Raw genomic sequence first — 20106 nt, forward strand, 5'->3', positions numbered from 1 at the left:
CCTCCACTCGATAAACACAAGAAGTAGTTAACCAGAGATCGGCCTGGAAAATGGCGGCTGGAGGTGCTGCGGCAAGTAGCCACGGTAGCCGTGGCTCGGCTGCCGCGCTGGAATCATCTTTAGACCGTCGTTTTCAAGTAGTAACAAATACTATGGAGTCAATACAAGGATTATCAACATGGTGCATCGATAACAAGAAGTACCACAACAACATCGTACGCGCCTGGTTGAAATGGATCAAGAAATGTGAGTACAATTAACGTTAGCCAAGTTAACTAGCTAGAATGCTACCCAGCTAGCTAAATTGCTAACTGGCTCTTTAGTTAGATGAGACTGACTGGACCTTAGCATGCGTGCTAAGTTAGCTCTCCTGTCTTACCAATACGTTTTAACGGTATGACTTACCGCATCACGTCAACACATCACATAGAACTTTTTGTTATACAACATTCGTTGACAGACAGTTAGTTCATATAGTCGTTATGTTGATCCCACATATGTTCCCCCATTATTATGAACTGTTAATATGAAGTTAATGTATAAGTTACTGTAACGTTTGAAAGTGCGTTGGATAGTGGACACCTTGCGATGCTATCTGCTAGCTAACTTCAACACTAGTCGGTAGCAAGCTAAAGCTAACTTTCTGTTTCCCATGGAGTAGCTTCTAACCTAGCTAGCAAGCATGTTCCTGGGTAGTCATGTAGTGTGTAGTCTGGTTAGTCTCCATTAAAAGAGGATGCAAGGTTGATTACTTTAGGGTTTCTATGTATGCCCCAATTGTTGCTGTAACGTGGCAATGAATGACCCCACGTCATTTCACTAACGTTATTCCCTAAACTTGCTCGCAAGGTGACGTGACTTGCTATTAGATAGGCTACCTCTCTCCAACACCTCGATTGATCAGTTTGCTTTCGGCTGATTAGCTTGCTCTAGGGGACAACAGAGTTACCGGTAATTTGGCCATAGACAGTTGTGTCTTTTCAGAGAGGCAAACAGGATGAAGGGTCGTTGCCCTGACCAACACAAGTGTGTCAGAACTGATAAGTTTTTGTTGACACTTGGGGATCAGGGTTTCATAAAAGTGCAAAAAAGTGATGCATGATAGAAAGAAATGGTAGATTAACTGTTATGGTGATTACAACCTAAACCTCAGAGATCAGGAAGTTGCTTTTCAGAGAGAGTTGTTTGTCCAGAGGAGCTTGGCAGTTATTATTTTAAGGAACATGAAAACGAGCTGGCTGTTAATGCACAACAATAACCTGTTGTCAGTAAAACATGTCTGTGCTGACCTGCAATGCTTCAATGGTCAAAAGTATGTTCAATACAGGAGTAGGGCAAGATCAGTGGCATGGTCTTGCTCTACATGCAGAATGATGGTCAGTCGGCATTCAGAACTCAGAAGTATCTATTTGTAGTGCTATTAGTGGCTTTTGTTTTTTTGAGCACTGTCAAGTGTAGGAACTGAAATTTGTCTTGGGATTGTTTCAGAAATGAAGTCTGTCAGCCAGGACTCAAGTCAGAAATCTGAGAGCTTTATTCACGAATCCGGAGACCTACGTCGTGTTGCTAACAGACGCAGTCTCATGTTACAAACAGGGAAACACTTTTTATACCTCACGCTTTGCACAGACCACACCAAAAAGAGCAAATGGTTGAATATAGCCAGCACTTAAATGGAAACACCTTTAAGGCCAAAATGTCTTACTACACAAGATACACCTTTACTTTTTCAGAGGGATTATATAGACAAAGTTGGCCTTAGTGCTGCAGGTGATAACTGATAAGGGTTTGACAACCAACCTGTTTTCATCTTGTTGGGATAGCATGCCATTCTTTGGTCAGTCAATGTAGGTCGGCCTGGTTGGAGGCTATCATCTGATTGGTTCTTGAGAGGAATCATGGGTGATTTGTGTTTAGACTGCTGATATGTTTTGAAGTAATCACTTTTTGTTTGGTACAGTGTTTAATTTTTTGGCAGTGGAAACATGGGTAGGAAGGACAACCACAGCCTTATCTCAGTAGTAGAGGACATTATACTTGAAGCTTCCTTGTTTTATTGAAGTGATGTAGATAGGTTCTCTGGTAACTTCCATAAAGAGACACTGCACCTTCAGTGCCTGTCTTGTCTGTCCAGCATAGGGCATTGGTCTAATTCAGCAGCAGATTCTTGGTTGGCCTGTTTGTTTGCCTGCTTTACATTGTTTAGAGGGTAAACTTCAGCAAACAGATGTTGTAAAGGCATACACTTTATTTTGCTTGTGTGTGTGATGTGTTTGCCTGTTCGCGTTTGTGTTTGCTGCTGTTCCCATGGTGGCGATTGTGTTAGGTTCAACAATTAGGTTAACAGATACCTTGCTGATTTCTCTAATTCTGCTCTCTCTCAACCGACAATCTCTGCAATAAAACGGCATTTATACTGTAGGTCTACTAAAATTCACCACAATAACAAAACACTGTGGTACGTTTCTCTGGGAATATTGAAGGGATGGGCGAGCTACCTCTCTGGTGGGTTTTGTTTGGTATTTGGTTAAAATATAGTACGTGTTTTGAACAAAAGCGTCGACTAGAAATATAAATATACATAAACAAACATGACATCATGCACAATCTGTGACTGGACCTTTAACTGTCAAAGAACTTGTTATTTATGAGCTGGGTGACATCAACTGTATGTCTTTATCTTCTGTTTACAAGAGGACCTTGTGTCTGATTTAATGAAGCCTTGTTAGAGTTGAAGTTTAAAATCGCACAAGTGGGGGCTACAGACAGGTCTGTCTTTTAATTGGTTCTTTAACCAGTTAACATGGTTCTTTAACATGGTCGGCAGAGACCTTTAAATGTTTAACTTTATGTTGTTAAGTCGGCTGCAGTATCCAATAGAAAATAATACTCATAGCCTGTGTTATTATGGGCCTCTCTGTTATGTGTCAACTTTGTTGTTACTGAAGTCATGATGGAGCTTGTGCAGTCCAGCTGTTCCGCTGACAAGACATATGTGTGTAAATGAGATCAGTTCAGACAGTATGTTCTGCCAGTACCTTCAAGTTTGGATAGATGATTGTTATGGAACTGTCTGGGATATATGTCTGTCTTGATACGTGCCAATGCAGATGATGAAAAATGGAGATAAAAAAAGTATGTCAGTTGTGAAACTCTGGGTGAACTGCCATCTGTTTGTGTGTAAACCTTTAATGAATGTCTTATTGTTATCATGATGACTAAATAAGCGCATCAACATGCTTAAAGGCCATCCCTAATTAGGCATCATAAGTGGCCTATTCAGTGTTCGGTGGTGTAAGACTGTGGTTCTTAAACTAAGATCGCCATGGTAACTTGTACCATAACATATCCTGCTACCCCCTATTCTGCTTTTGTGCAACTGGATCACGGATAAATTGAGCCAGGATAACCAAGATATCCCGGCTTAATCCCTTATCCTAGTTTTGTGCAATAGGCCCCGGGAAATGAACTGCCGTTTTTGCGATATTGGTAAAAAGAAGCTGGTGTTTATGACATAAACAGACCCAGCTATGCAAACAAATATGTAATGTGAACAGAGACCAGCTGGGTCAGGGCTAGGGGGGAGTAATTGCACTCGGATACTGTCCAGTTAAACGGACCCAGTGTGATTGCGCCCTTAAACACACGTTGGGAAACTGAACAGCGTAAACTGTAGTCTATGATAAACTAGCCAACCAGTGGGGTGTACTACGAATCTCGATTAGTGGGTTAGCGAGGTATGTTGCGCTCAAAGCCAGGCTATGCTGTGACACGAAAGTGGATCTGTTTTAGTGTCGCTATATCACCATGGTATCTTATGCTGTCAACCAAATCTGGTCGGGAGGAGGTTATGTGCTAAGTTATAGCTGAAATCGTGTAATCTACTGCACACTGACCAATCAATTGTCTTAAAAACGAAGTTCTCTCACGTGTAGGATTCTGTCATATCTTACAGGTGGAGCTCCGCCTCTACTAACATTTTGGATCTCGAATGTGCTTTAATAGTGCTGTGCGTGCAAATATCCCACTATGGACATGCATACCATACAACTACTGATGACAATTGCTTTATTTGATGTTATAGGTTAGACACAAAAAAATGCCGCAGTGTAGATTAAGCTATCGCTTATGAATGCGGAAGTAATTGTTTTTAAATAGAGGCGGTCTTGTGCGTCTCCACGTTTCACGATTGGCCAACGTCATCCCAACACCGAGAACGCGCACAGATCTGAACTGAATGCCTAGTTTGACAAATATATCACATAACTGCAATCGTAGTATCACTCCTGCTACTCCTGAGTCAAGGCTTTGTCAAGACTCGATATGTCTACATAGCCTAGATCAGGGGTCCCCAACCTTTTATGTACCATGTGGGAGCCCTGCTTGTTTCCCTGCAACAAGAAGCTTCCATCTGGGGGTGATGGAAGACAGTGACACCCTCAGTGTGTTTGAAATGTCCAGTCGATTGCGCAATTTGGTCTTAGTTGCAGTCATTGCCGAAAACCCGGCCTCGCATAGATACGTGGTGGGAAACGTTTTCAGCGCTTTTACGGCTATCTCGGGATATTCTGCTTTGGTTTTGATCCAAAAACCCGGTGACAACAAGGTGATCGCACACCAGCTGCAAAAGAAAGGGCCCTGCCTCAGTCTCTCCCAAAACCCCCACTACTGTTTGGAACAAATACACCCCGGTCCACTCGTCGTGCCCACAAATCAAGCTTGGCTTTAAACGCAGCGACTTTATCTGCCAGTTTAAAGACAGTCGTCATTCTCCCCTGGATTGACAGGTTGAGGTCATTAAGCAACCCGAATATGTCACACAGGTAAGCGAGTTTTGACACCCAGTCCTCATCACTAAAATGTGCAGCTAACGGTGACTTTTTTTCTGTAAGAAATCTCTGCAGCGGCTCTCGCAACTCAAACACTTTGGCCAGTGACCTGCTAAAGATGCTTGTTTTTTGTTGCTCATTCTAGCAGTTTAGATAACTTCGTGTGGCACTACCGTTCGCCAAGAACTGATCAAGTGAAGTGAGAGGACCTGAGGCTGCGCAGCGCTGAAGGCAATATGTAAAAGTGTTGAAGGCGGGACAGACAGACGTAAGAAAATAGACCTTGCAAAATGCAAACATGCGTGCAATCAAACAACTGCATATAGTCCTATGCCATGTAAGAACGTGACATTATTGCGAATTAAATTTAGTTTAGTTTGCATGCATTTTTTTTTAAAACTCGTCGTAGGCTACGGCCCGGTTAGGAATGTCCTGCGGCCCGGTACCGGTGGTTGGGGACCGCTGGCCTAGATATGTCTAACGTGCTTCGTAGTATACCCCACAGGTTAGGCTTACTTTGTTTACAATATTTCCAAGCTTCAACCTGAGCTTCTGACAGCTGAAGCTGTCATAGAAATAGTACCTTGGCTATAATCTACATAATGTGTGCTGTCATGAATATCAGAAATTCAGTATTTTGTAATTTTATCAGTTGTTTATATATCAATATAATTTTAATATCATATAATTTTGTATATTATTATATTATATGCAATTTATATGTGTAAATGTATATTCAGTGTTCAAATAAGTCCAGTTTATACAGGTTTTCAAATATTCTACCAAATTATTGAAATGTTTAATAAAATGTCTAGTTTTTTTTTCTTAAGTGGTCAGGTCACACCTAAACTGGGGACTTCCCACCTTGAGGTGGGAGCTTTGTGAATGTTTTGATGTCACTCAATAGTGAAATATAAAAAATGTACTTGTTCCATGCACAAATAAGTCACTTCCTTGTTTGCGTTATACTCAGAAGTGCAGGTGATTGTGATATTGAACAGTATTTCCCTTGTTTACCTTGTTTTAGAAAAATATTTTTTGGGGGCTTTTATGCCTTCAATCAGACAGGACAACGGAGAGAGTGAGAGAGTAACAGGAAGCGATATGATTAGCCTTATCTGCCTACATTAGCCTTATCTGCAATTTCCACACCCCCAGAAAAATATCACTGATAGGCTAAAATAAGGAGTCTTAAATTGTACTTATAACAGCACATACTGCAGATGCATTACATTGTGATTAGGCCTACATACTGTGGTGTGTAGCATATTCAGGCATTTTGGATTAAATCTAATGACGTGTTCGCTGATGATCTGATAAAAATGCCCTTTTCTTTAGAATTCTACTTCTGGTAGATTCTAATATGCATTAGTTATATTTTCTTGGCTCTCTGCTTCACCTGCCAAAGCAACACTGGTTAGAACCACTATTTGATAGCTGGATAGCTAATATAAGTTAGTCACGCTGGTCGGAGTGTTTAGTTTTCCCCACGTGTTTTCTAAGTTTGTAACTTTAAATGTAGGCTAACCGAGATACTTCTCCTCTTGGTCTTGGAAAATATACTGCTCAAAAAAATTAAGGGAACACTTCAATCATACACTGGATCGGTACTCTGACACTGTTTGGCTCTGAGCACAAGTAAAACTTTTGAGGCGAGTGTTTTATTTTGCAAGAACATTCTGTGAATGTAGTTTGAGAATGGAGAAAAGGGTGGAAGGTTTCAAAAAATGTGTTTTAACAATTGTGGAAAACTGTAAGTGTTTCCTTAATTTTTTTGAGAAGTATATATCATATCATAATCCATTGGGACTGGAGAAGCAAACACTCAGTGTTAATGATCAAACGGTGCTGACAATGCCTCTTCTAATTTGAGAGTGGAAACAAATTGCTGGAGTTATGTGCAACAAAGTGCACATAACGTAATGCAGTTACCTTTCCTCTAGCCTCGTTGGCACCGTATGGGTCTTCCCAGGCTACCTTGTCCTCTCTGTTCTACAATACCATAGCTAGTGGCTTGTGTCCTTGCGTGTAATTCAACAAAGTTTTCTCCTTTTTTGCCATGTCCATTAGGTTTCTTACAGTGTCCACCAACAAACATTATGTTAGACTGTAATGTGCATGGACTAATGCAGTCCTTCTCAAAGTGTGGGGCGGGCCCCACTAGTGGGCAATAGAGACATGTCAGGTGGGGCACGATGAACAGGAGGAAATTTAATCTTTAATAATGCCTTTCTTTTTTTAAAAAAGATTATAGATTCAAAACAAAATAGCCACACACAAACATAGGAGTCATAAACAGACCGACATATGAATTAAAATAGCATCTGATCCATGGGATCAACGTGGAACCAATTTTTTAACGTTACCATTTTGCCGAGCTGATTGGGTCAGGTGGAGCTTGACTTTGAGCTCACTTTGCCACATGGCACAGCAGTGTGCCTTCGAACCACTGGGTAAGACCTCATCATGGCAGAAATGTTCTAAAGATTTGGGATTGTGATGGAGTATTGGCACTACCAGAGCTGTGTATGGTTTGGTCACATTGACCTGGATCTTCGGTGTTGCAGTCAACCCCCATAGACTTGTGTTCAAGGCCAGGTGGCGTGGTTTCTCTCTTCCTTTGCTACAGGGATTGTAAACAGACAGTGGTAGTATGAGAGGTGTTGTCTGGTGGCATACATTGTTTAATAATCATAGATGCAAACTTCTCACCTTTTTGGTTTTAACCAAAACCAAAAAAAGACCTTGTTACTCCAATCCTCAAGTTTTTGCACTGGGTGCCAGTCAATTTTTAAATTGAATTCAAGGCACTATTAATTGTGTACAAGACACTAAATGGCCTTGGCCCTACACACATTGCAGAAATGCTAATGCCATACAAACCCGCTAGAGAACTTAGACCTAGTGTGACGGGTTAGTGTGACTGGTCAGCTAGTTGTCCCCGGAGTCGATACCAAGCAAGGTGAAGGGGCGTTCAGCCATTATGATGCCCACCATGGGAACCTCCTCCCCATAGAGATTAGATCTGCTCCAGTAGCCTGTTTTAAATACAGATTTAAAGCTGTATTATTTTCTACTATCAGTTGTTTTTCTTAATACGCCATATGGATTGTTTTATAGTCATATGTTTTTATTTATTCCTCTTAGTTTTTTTTTTTTTTTTCCTATTTCTTCTTTAATATTATTTTATATCCCTTTTACTTTGGCTATTTCCATTTTATTTGTGTCTGTGTCTTGGGCTATTTCCATGCTATTTGTTTGTTCTGTCCGTGTAAAGCACATTGAATGACGATTATGTACGATAATCTGCTATACAAATTTGACTCTAACTTTGGCTTTTGGTGTCATAATAGATCACCTAGGCCCACACAATTTGTACTAAATAGTCGGATAGACTGCTTTCAGCCTTGACATTTAAACCTGTGTTTGGCCCTGTTGTTCATAGACAACTGATGGAGGAAACATCAGACATGTTTGCCCAAATAGTGCAGTGCTTTAATGGTTCTTGTCCATATTTGCTGTAGTTATCAACAGGGCTAACTGTAGCAAAAATGTAATAAATTAACAGTTTTATACAGCTTCAGTGGTGTTATTGCTATTTCTTTATGTGATGACGGCATGTTGTGAAACGGCTTTGCTTGCCATAGGCATATTATTGACAGTGTAAACATCTGTTTAAAGCCTGCCAAATTGTCACTATTAATACCCTCCTCTGTCTCCTACTTACCCACCACAGTGTGTTGACATTTATTGACTCCAGTGGCTTTTTCTCCCCCGGGTTGATGATTAAAAAAATGATGAGTAAAAACAATAATGACTCCGATGTGTTCCAAAGCCACAGAGTGTCCAACCTGTATGCCAGCCTACCAATCCACGCAGTAACATCAGAATATGGACCCTTTCAAGAGAGTTCCATTATCAGCATCATAGTTGGCCCCACAAGACTTCCTTTTTAACATTCCATATGTTATCTTAATGCAGAGGAAGTAGATTGGGGCCCAAATAGAATGTTCAAGCATTGTTTTTGTTTTTATTGTTGAATTGTCCATAGGCTAATTACACAGTGAAATCCATCATTTAACCCATGAAAGAGTTGTATGTTAACTTTCTTTTGCTCATAGCACTGGTGCTACAGAGGTTGATAGTGTTGTAGCACAAAATCTCTAGCATCGGTATTTAGTTAATAATGTTAAATAAGGTGTCACCAGACCTAAGTCATCCATTGGATAGCATATATGTAGCACTGTACAATCCTGCATGAGGAGTAATGTCCTGTGGATCTTTGAGTTTGCTGAAGCGGTCAACCCCTACCCCCCCCCCCCCCCCCACACACACACACACACACACCACACACACACTGCCTCTGTTTATTGACTTGGGTGTTCATGTGATCAGTCAGAGCTTATGCGGCATCAATGTCATGTCATCTAAGTAGAGGTGTATACGTGCAGCAGAGCTAAAGAAATGTTTGTAATTACGAGACATTTTACTTTTTGTGAGTAGCCTGCATATTTTTGGATTTTTTCTGGAAAAAGTGGTGTAGGCCTAGTGGTTGCTTTTGTTTCTTCCATTCTACAATATAGATGTTTTGTGGAGTATGTGTGTTATGCATGAGTTGTCCTTTTGTATTGAGACTATGTAGACTAGATTTTGTATCTATGGCTGGATCATGATTCAAGTTTAACTGAAATCTCATGTTCTCCAATTCATTACATCATCACCACCAAGTGCTTCTAATGACAGTGCCATATTGGTGTGATTAACAGCCAGATATGTCTTGAAACATGAATTGTAATAATCATGAGATTGAATGAAGGAGCATAGCCTAATTTAGGGCAGCCGTGGCCTACTGGTTAGCGCTTCGGAATTGTAACCGGAGGGCTGCCGGTTCGAACCCCGACCAGTAGGCACGGCTGAAGGGCCCTTGAGCAAGGCACCTAACCCCTCACTGCTCCCCGAGCTCCGCAGCTCACTGTGCCGGGATTAGTGTGCGCTTTACCTCACTGTGTGCTGAGTGTGTTTCACTAATTTGAAACACACTCAGCACACAGTGAGCCAAATTTCCCTCACGGGATCAAAAGAGTGTATATATCAAGTCAAGTCAAGTCAAGTCGGCTTTTATTGTCAATTTCTTTACATGCACTGGTCATACAAAGAATTGAAATTTCGTTTCTTACTCTCCCATGCAGACATAGACATGCTTTAAATACAGACATAGACATACTATGGACATAGCCATAGACAATAAACATTAAATTAAAGTGCAAGACTGAAATATAGAACATGTATGTATCAAAATAGAAATATAGGACATATATATATATATATATAAAAAAAATAGAGGTAGTTGTGTTGTATATTTCTATAGTCTTAACAGTTACATGAAGTTTAAACTTGTGCTTGTGTGACCTGTATATTTACATTGATATGCAGTATGTAGTAATTCAAGTATATCAGGCTTGATGTGAAGCAGCAACACGTTTGGCTGCGCAGTCACAGTGCAGTTCCACATGGCGGTGTTGGGGGGGGGGGGGGGGTTTGGTAGACAGGATCCTAGTTTCCTAGGTTCCTGGTTGGCTGGTGGGTGGGGGGGGCTGTCAGTGATGGGAGAGTGGGTAGAGTGTTCAGCATCCTGATTGCTTGGTGGATGAAGCTACTTGCCAGTCTGGTGGTGCGGGAGCGGAGGCTCCTGTACCGCTTTCCAGAGGGCAGGAGGCTGAACAGTTCGTGTGCAGGGTGGGTTGTATCCTTGACAATCATTAGTGCTTTGCGGGTGAGGCGGGTGGTGTAAATGTCCTGCAGGGAGGGGAGTGGTGCTCCAATGATCCTCTTAGCTGTGTTAACGGTGCGCTGGAGGGTCTTCCTGTTCTGATCTGTGCAGCTTCCGCCCCACACTGTGATGCTGCTGGAGACGATGCTCTCGATGGTCCCTCTGTAGAATGTAGTCATGACAGGAGGCGTGGCACTTGCCTTCTTCAATTTGCGCAAGAAGTAGAGGCGCTGCTGGGCTTTCTTCGCCAGTGATGCTGTGTTGGTGGTCCAGGAGAGGTCGTCGCTGATGTGCACCCCCAGAAATTTTGTGCTGCTCACTCTCTCCACAGCATCTCCGTCGATGGACAGTGGTGGCAGTTGTTTGTGGCCTCTCTGAAAGTTGACAACAATCTCCTTGGTCTTGCTGACATTTAGCAGGAGGTTGTTGTCTTTGCACCATTTGGCCAGCAGGTCTACTTCTTCTCTGTAGTGAGCCTCATCGCCCTTAGTGATGAGGCCCACCAGTGTTGTGTCGTCCGCAAACTTCACCAGATGGTTGGAGCTGTGAGTGGTTGTACAGTCATGTGTTAGCAGTGTGAAGAGCAGGGGGCTGAGCACACACCCTTGAGGGGCCCCCGTGCTCAGGGTCAGAGTGCTTGAGGTGTTGTCCCCGACACGTACTGCTTGTGGTCTCTGCAACAGGAAATCCAGCAGCCAGTTGCAGAGGGAGGTACTGAATCCTAGCTTGTCCAGTTTGCTGATGAGTTGTTGTGGTATTATGGTATTGAATGCTGAACTGAAGTCTATGAACAGCATTCTCACATATGAGTCTTTATTGTCTAAGTGGGTGAGGGCTGGATGGAGGGCAGAGCAGATTGCATCCTCCGTGGATCGTTTGGCTCGGTATGCAAACTGGAAGGGGTCCAGGGTGGGGGGTAGGGTGGCTTTGATGTGTGACATGACTAGCCGTTCGAAGCACTTCATGATTATGGGCGTGAGTGCTACAGGACGGTAGTCATTGAAGCATGATGGTGATGATTTCTTTGGCACGGGTATGATGGTGGCAGTTTTGAAAAGTGATGGGATGACTGCTTGCTCCAGAGAGGTGTTGAAAATGTCTGTAAAAACATCCTTCAGCTCTTCTGCACAGTCCTTCAACACTCGTCCTGGTATGTTGTCTGGGCCTGCTGCTTTGCGTGGGTTAATGGTGGCTAGTGTCCTCTTCACGCTGGCAGAGGACAGGTACAGGGGTTGGTCGTGGGGGGGAGGTGGGGTTTTCTGTGGGTGAGTGTCATTTTGTGCTTCAAAACGGGCGAAAAAACTGTTCAGGTCATTTAGCAGAGAGGTGTTGTTCTCACAGCTCCGTGGCGCAGGCTTGTAGTCAGTGATGGCCTGTATGCCCTGCCATAGGCTCTGTGCATCTCTGCTGTCTTTGAAGTGTGTTGTTATTTTGTCTGTGTAATCCTTTTTTGCCTTCCTGATGCCCTGGGACAGGTTAGCCCTCGCTGTTCTTAGGCCAGCTACATCTCCAGCTCTGAAGGCTTTGTCTCTGGCCCTCAGCAGTCTGTGGACGTCTCCTGTCAGCCATGGCTTCTGGTTGGCCCGAGTGGTGATGTGTTTTATTTCTGTAACATCATCGATGCATTTGGTGATGTAGGAGGTCACAGTGTCTGTGTATTCCTCAATGTCAATGTGGTTGTTGTGGGTGGCAGCTGTTTTGAAGATATCCCAGTCTGTTGTTTCAAAGCAGTCCTGAAGTTGTGAGACGGCCCCCTCCGGCCACATTCTCACCTCCTTCAGAACCGGTTTGGTGACTTTTGCTCTTTGTCTGTATCGGGGCATTAGTAGGATGCTAATGTGGTCTGATTGCCCGATATGGGGGAGGGGTTTGGCTTTGTAGGCTTCTTTCTGTGGGGTGTAAACAAGGTCCAGGGTGTTTTGTCCTCTTGTTGGGAAGTTTACATGTTGGTGAAATTTTGGTAGTACAGTTTTGAGATTGGCGTGATTGAAGTCTCCAGCGATGATTGTGAAGGCATCCGGATGTTCACTTTGTTGTTCACTGACGGCCCGATACAGCTCATTCAGTGCCATGCTCCTGTCACTGTTTTTGTTGCTGGGGGGGATGTACACCGCGACCAGCAGAATCGCGGTGAATTCCCTGGGGAGGTAGAAGGGTCGGCACTTAATAATCATAAACTCCGCCAGTGGAGAGCAGTGTCTGTGTACTACCGTAGCGTCTCGGCACCAAGCATCATGTGTGTAAACACAAACTCCTCCACCACGTCTTTTGTCTGCTAGGGCTCGGTCTGCTCGATAGCACGTTAGCTGCTCCAGGTGTATAGCAGAGTCGGGGATGTTATCGTTGAGCCATGATTCAGTGATAACAGTCACGCAGCAGTTACTCACTGTCTTGTTTGCTGATCTTAGCAACCGAATGTCGTCCATCTTATTGTCCAGTGATCTTACGTTTGCCAGGAATATGGATGGTATTGCTGGGCGAGTTGGGTTGGCTGCTAGCCTTGTTCCGACTCCAGCTCGCTTGCCTCTCTTCCTTGTCCTGGCACACCGCTTGCGGTGACGCCGGCCAGGTGAAGCAGACGGGTCCGTTGTTGTGGTAGGCAGGCGAAGTATTCCCAGTTCAGCCAGCGTCTCTGTTTTTATGTCCAAAACATCGATACTGTTGTTTTCCTCCCGTATCTGCAACAGTTGCTGTCGGCTGTACATGCGTTCCGACGTAGTTTCATGCGATAAACATTCCGAAAAACACATTTTAACAACAAAAAAACACTGCACGTTCAGGAGAAGCAAGGAGTCGCTGCATCTACATGCGCCACTCAACCGGAAGGCCTTATACTTATACTTATATACTTATAATACTTATACTTATACTTATACTTATACTTATACTTATAAGAGAGGGAAAGGTATACTGAACAAAAATGTATGTGCAACACAGTTTTCACTTGGATTTTTCATAAATTGAAGTAAAAGATACGTTTTAGGTTTACGTATAGATTCCTCTATACACAAATAGCTTATTTACATTTATTTACATGCTTATTTACTAGAGATGCACCGATATGGAATTTTAGGGCCGATAACGATAACCGATATTTATTGGTTTGTTGTGGCCGATACCGATACGATAACCGATAATATTACTCTTAAAAAAAAAATTTGTGAAAAAGTGATTTGGGGAAAGCATTTAATAAGCATAATTTTATTGCAGTAATTTTACCTACCACCAAATGATGGACAGAACTCATAATAGTACGGCAGTCAACAACATAACAGTAGCCTAGCCCTACAGTATGTGTGGCTCCTTTAAGTGAACCTGACGTCAGTGAATTGCGAGTGAGTGACTAGAGAGTTTGAATCGTTTTCAGGTTGCGCACCACCTGCTGCATCAGAAATGAAAGGCGTTAGCCCCGAAGGTTTTAATAACTTATTATGATGACCTGTCTGGAACTGAAGCACGAATGGTTAGCATATTTCTAGGTAATAATACAAAACCCAAGCTTAGGTAATGCAAATATAATACTAAAACACAACTTAGAACTAGGCCTACTTATGTACTCGTCCCACTAACGAGTTTATTTGTTTCCCCGACCAGCGCGGTAAAGTGCAAACACACCAGCACAAGACGGCTCTAGATAGGGCTGAGCTCCGCTCTGTTAAGGTTAAATGGCGGATCATTCACGAGAGGATTTTGAGATGCACAGATTCCCAAATGAACGCATATCCACAGATTTTGTTAGAGTGGTGAAATACATTCACACCGCTGACATTATATTGAAGAAAAATTATAGCCAACCAAGCTCAAGTAGGCTAGCTCAGTGTAGCCAGACGGACCTTACGTAGGCCTAAATTAAGACTTGAAAAAATATCGGTGCAAATTATCGGCCAGAATTCTGTTATCGGACCGATAATAATATTTTCATTTTTTCACTTATCGGCTAATAATATATCGGCCGCCGATATATCGTGCATCCCTATTATTTACATTTATTGAAGTCCGTGTTGTTGAGCAGCAATAGATTAGGTGCACGAAAGGCTTTTCCTGTACGCTCATGTATTTCTGGTGGAGTGTTAACGGTGTTGTAACAACATCTTCTGTTATATTCTGCTCCTTACATTTTCACACTGAATATCTTGTTTGCTCAATAATAACAAATTCAACACACGCATAAATCCTTCTTTATCATAATGCGCTGTTTCCCTAGTGCAACACCCAACCGAGTCCGTGTAGACACTAATTACATTAACGATAGCGGCAGGTTCAAACACACCTGGCTCCACCGGAAGCAAACCAGCGCACAGAGAGCTTTTCGTGCATGTGGTCTATTCACCTTCACCATTGAAGATGGCATAATCCATTTCCCTGACATGTGAACTTATTAAAAGCATGATCCTTGATCTGAATGTCAAGGTGACGTGCTCGCTCGCTGATGCAAAGTTTGACCACATTTGTGAACAAATAAACCTTTTGTGTGCATAAAAAGGCTTACATCTTTTAGTAAACTACTGGAAAAGGAAGCAAAAAGTAACGTGTTGTGCTTATATTTTTGTTCACTGTAGGAGTAATGTACGGTCAGGTTATTAGGTCAAAGTTGTCAATTTTTGTATCAGTTCCGATCTGTTTCCTTTTTTGCATATTAATAAGTCTGTAATGATAATAATGGCCTTGTGTGTGAATTTAGCTTTTAGGTAATTCTGTGTCAAATCAGACAGAATCCAGGAAAATAGTTGCCGCTGCACCGCCTCTTTAAACATGCCATTCCTGAATACTGAATATTATATTATAATATATTAGCCCATAATTAATGTGCAGTAAGCATAATTTAGGCATGGCTGCATAGACATTTTTACAGATCAAAATGACATAAGCCTAAAGCTTTGATGTAAGGCTATATGTTTAGCCTATTGAATAACTTAACAATATAGAAGATAAACGATTTTGTAGAAAGATGCATCACATGAGATTTGCAACGATGTGATTCAAAAACAGTCTTTGGTAGCGACATGTGACATGTCTGCCACTCGTTGTCTAGCTGTGTGGCATTCTGAAACATCTGTTACTCCAATCCTCAAGTTTTTTCACTGGGTGCCAGTAAATTTTTAAGTTGAATTCAAGCCACTATTAATTGTGGACAAGACACTAAATGGCCTTGGCCCTACACACATTGCAGAAATGCTAATGCCATACAAACCTGCTGAACTTAGACCTAGTGTGACCGGTCAGCTAGTTGTCCCCAGAGTCATTTAGAATGTGTGGCATTCTGAAACATCGTTAAATGCGGGACCATTAGCCTATCGCTCGTTTCAATTTGGGACCTTGCAGTCTGAATTGTCATTTGTTTATTCAAAGTCTCAAGTCCAGAGTAGCCTTGGCTATTCAAAGTGTTTGTTGGCGTGTTGTTACAAAATCCGCAGAATCATTTCATGCAAGCAAACTGCATACAGAGAATCTTTATTGTTGACGTCAGACATGATAATCATCCAAACATCTTGACCCGTGCTGTGCCCTGATTCAGTTCTGCCAAAACTCTGCTTAACTCTGATAGTTTTGTCACAATCTACAAAATGTCTAGCATCGGTACGTAGTTACAATCACTTCATCAGGCTACACTTTAGAAAACATTAATATACATAAACATAAACATAAATAAGGTGTCACCGGTGTTAAGTTGGTAAAATATCCATAGCACAGACTGATTATTTTTGTGGCATGTGCAAATGTGTAGCACTGTACAGCCCTGCCTATGTATACAATTTATTTATGATACAGCATTGGCACTTTGTACACTAAATGCTCATACAATGAGCTCCTTGCACAAAGATCCAAAGATTTTATGTTCCTACTCACTACCTTGCAGAGGCTACAATTTTAGTCATTTGAAAATGACAACGGCGTTTTATCCTTAATAATTCATGCCCATTATTCGTGGAGACTTCAAATATTGGTCCATCATTAATAAAATACTGTATTTATTTAAAGAAAGAAATATTGGGTACAAAAGCAAGTTTATAATACTCTCAATGCCACCCTTTCATTTAGGGCCTTATGGAAAATAGTTTTAGTGGTTTAGACACACTGAGAACATGTTTGTCTTCCATTCTGTTTGGGTTGGTTATGAATAATTATTTTCAAAATATTAATGTCCAAACATAAATAATGTGTTTTATAGCTGTAACTGAAATGTCAAGGGCAAAATTTTTTTTTTATTATTTATTTTGATAAACTTTATTCATAGCCTTCATATCAGTCATTGCCATGGGCATAGACAATGTTAGACATCATTTTAGTGGTAAACGCAAGTAGGCTGCTATTCTGTATATTTGAAGTAGCCTACAGTAGGCTTGGATATGCATTCACTTAAACTGAGGAAAAAATAGGACAGAAACCCCATTGTGTGGTGTGCAGTAGATGGCTGGCTCATGAGAGCATGAAACCATCAAAACTAAAATGCCACATGGAAACAAGGCACCCCTGTCAAAGTCATACCTGTCGAGTACTTTGAAAGGTGACATCAAGAGTTGAAGACTTCACAATGTAGGCTAATGCCAAACAAGTAGGCCTACAGGCACTTCGCTTGTCTTACCATGTAGCTCACCATATCCATTGGCTTGAACGCTAAAATATATATATATATATATATATATATATATATATATATATATATATATATATATATATATGGGTCGCGACTTTATGAACATGGGAAATTGTGGGTCCCAAAGTCAGACCACTTAAGGACCACTGCCGTATATGACATGCTTTGAAGTGAAAGCACTGCTGCAAGAATTCAACAGTAAATGAGTCGTTATATTTAATAGTTAGTATAAAAAGTGAAAAATTGTTGGGTTCATTTATTTTAAAATACCTTAATACTTTATACTCCAATAAAATAGTGGAATTTATTTTGTTAAAAAACAATAACTATTTGTCATTTAAATTCTATTATATTTTACGCCTGCAGATATGATGAAAATGCAATAACCGTTTATTTTTCACTAACAAGTCAATTCTCAAATGTGCGTAAGAGTGCTCTTGAGTGTTCGTAGATTCTATTCTTACCTAGGAACAACAAAACATTGGTGAACACCATAATCTTTGTAAAAACTGGTGGGTTTTAAAAAAAGTGGGTTTTAAGAACACATTTCTTCGTAAGAACCGTTGGTGAATGAGGCCCAATGGCCCTTTTTCTTAATGCCAGGCAGACACTGTGGGATTGTTTGTTGTTTGTTTGATTGATTGATTGATTTTTCACTTTCACTGGTTTTACACTGCATGCTCAAACTGCTGACACACTGCAAGAAGACAGTCAACAGAAATGTCTGACATGCCAGAAAATCCAACCCGATAGGTTGGGAGCTGGAATGTTGATTGCTAATACTTCTAATTGGGCGTCATGGCTCATGATCCATCTCAAACACAGCACGACAAATAATTACCGATCTGACTGGATTTAGCCCTATTCTAAACCCGAATGAATGTGAGCTTAACTCGGGTCAAAAATATAGTGTCTACATGCTCTGCCCAGCCTTTTGCTGTTTGACATTCGAGAGGCACAGTTCCTGGCGTTGAGATTTATGGGCTTTTTTTTGGTTCAAGGCTGATGCTTGCTGTGACACTTGACAGATTCATCCCTCTAATGGGTCTAAGACATTACTGATATTGCAATATGACTTGGTGATACTTTATTGATTCTTAAAAATCATTGCATACTTTAATCTGTAATTAAGATTCATTGCCAGAAGTGGTTCATTTTTGTTGTGTTTAAACCCCCAACTCCTATATACCAGTGTTGTAATCTATCTCATTTTAAGCCATTTTGCTTTCACTGTAAAGTGCTTTGAAAAGTGCTGTATAAATGCATATAAATGTGTTGATTTCACTGTAAAATATAGACCTAGGCTAAACGTTTTTTGGCTCGCATTTTATGCCTATAGTTGCGTCTGAATGATTATTTTATGTATTATGCATAGCTCCACTCTGTGAATGATGGTGTCACAACCAACCAAACTGTGTGTTCGGCACCTGTGCTTTAACAATTAATCCATCTATCAATTATTTGAGTCCATTATTTCCATTGCTCTGCACAGAGAATTAAAACTATTCTTTCGGTCTTGTTTTTACCAGCTGATTCCGCTCACCGGCTCAACCTCTTCTACCTGGCCAATGATGTCATCCAGAACTGCAAGAGGAAGAATGCCATTGTGTACCGCACTTCCTTTACTGCAGTGCTGCCCGATTCCATGGAGTTCTTTAAGTAAGTCCGCAGATGCACGTTCAGTTCAAGAGTAGTGGATAAGGAGCCGGGTTTGCATACAGTAGCCTGAAAAAAGTTGTGAGTTTGATTCACAGCTGCCACCGCTATGCCATGGGAGCAAGGCCCTTAAAGGAGAAATCCGGCAATTTTTATTTTTTTCCACATATCTGTTTCTCAAGGTCACCCAGTACTGTCGGTGTGAAAAAACCCCCCTCAAAAACAATCTGTTTTACCTAGCTCGAGTTGCTAGGCTGTCGAGTTAGGGCCTTCCAGGCAGATACGGTGCTACACTACACTTATGAGCCCCCAAGTTCATGCCCCCAGAGTGTAGCACTGTAGCTAGCTGCCTGGCTGCTTTAGCTGTTAGCTGTAGCAACTCGAACAAGGTAGAACTGATTTTTTCCGTTTTTTTTCTTGTACTGACAGTACTCTTTGACATCAATAAACGGAGATATATGTGAAAAGATTTCTGCTTTAAAGGATAATTCCGGTGTGATTTTGACCTAAAATGTGTTGAAACATGATAACGAGTGTGAATGTATGTCTCATAGCTCACCTCGGCTTGTCCCCTGCACTCAGAAATCTGGCGCTAGTTAGCCAATGCTACCAGCACAGTGTTTCGTTGTGGTGCCTCAGGCATCGGCCTAGCCATGCAAATAAATCACTGTTTTACACCATTTACGAGGCTCTAAGTAGCTCCATACTTCATTGGTAGACTTCCGAGGGCCTTGACATTTAAAAACGAGACATAGAGAACTTTGAAAAAGCACTGGTAGTTTATTTACAAGACGATTTATACAGACAGTACCTTAAGGAATTTTACCGTTCGACGCCATCTTGAATTTAGTCACTATAAGTCGAGCGACGAGTACGAACGAACAGGTATGATAAGGGATCAGATTCCAAAAATAATTCAGTGGAAATGCATGGATTCAGTTGCTTCCGTAGCAGCAACTGGAATCCATGCATTTTCACGGAATTATTTTTGGAATCTGATCCCTTATCATACCCAAATAGATAAAGATAGACACAATGGTCTCAGTGTTTCCCACAGAATTGGATTCAATTTGTGGCGGTAGCTGACTTGGACAATGGGGGATGGGGGGGGGGTTGACCCATGCAATTCATAACTTTTTTTTCATTGTTAAAATAAAGGTTCGTACTTCTCCTTGGGACAAGCACTTTTGAATTTTGGAAAACACTTTTCCATTTACATCGGGATTTTGCAAACATTCAGTGTCGGAGTCAATAAA

At 41.5% G+C, this 20106-nt stretch overlaps 1 protein-coding gene and 1 long non-coding RNA gene across 2 annotated transcripts in view; one reads left to right on the forward strand and one right to left on the reverse strand.

Moving 5' to 3' along the window:
* rprd2a (regulation of nuclear pre-mRNA domain containing 2a) overlaps window positions 1–20106 on the forward strand; it is a 44887-nt gene continuing 24781 nt past the window's right edge. Inside the window, exons 1-2 of the mRNA XM_042076624.1 lie at window positions 1–246; window positions 18724–18853. Coding sequence (XP_041932558.1) covers window positions 51–246; window positions 18724–18853 — 326 coding nt within the window. The 5' untranslated portion in view covers window positions 1–50. The remainder of the gene's footprint in view (window positions 247–18723; window positions 18854–20106) is intronic.
* On the reverse strand, window positions 6987–8689 carry LOC121695629. The gene is made up of 3 exons (XR_006026123.1): window positions 8557–8689; window positions 7713–7867; window positions 6987–7452 (listed from the first exon to the last, which is right to left on the reverse strand). It is a non-coding gene; the product is annotated as an uncharacterized LOC121695629 (long non-coding RNA).

The sequence above is a fragment of the Alosa sapidissima genome, chromosome 21 (assembly GCF_018492685.1).
Source record: "Alosa sapidissima isolate fAloSap1 chromosome 21, fAloSap1.pri, whole genome shotgun sequence".
Lineage (NCBI taxonomy): Eukaryota > Metazoa > Chordata > Actinopteri > Clupeiformes > Clupeidae > Alosa > Alosa sapidissima.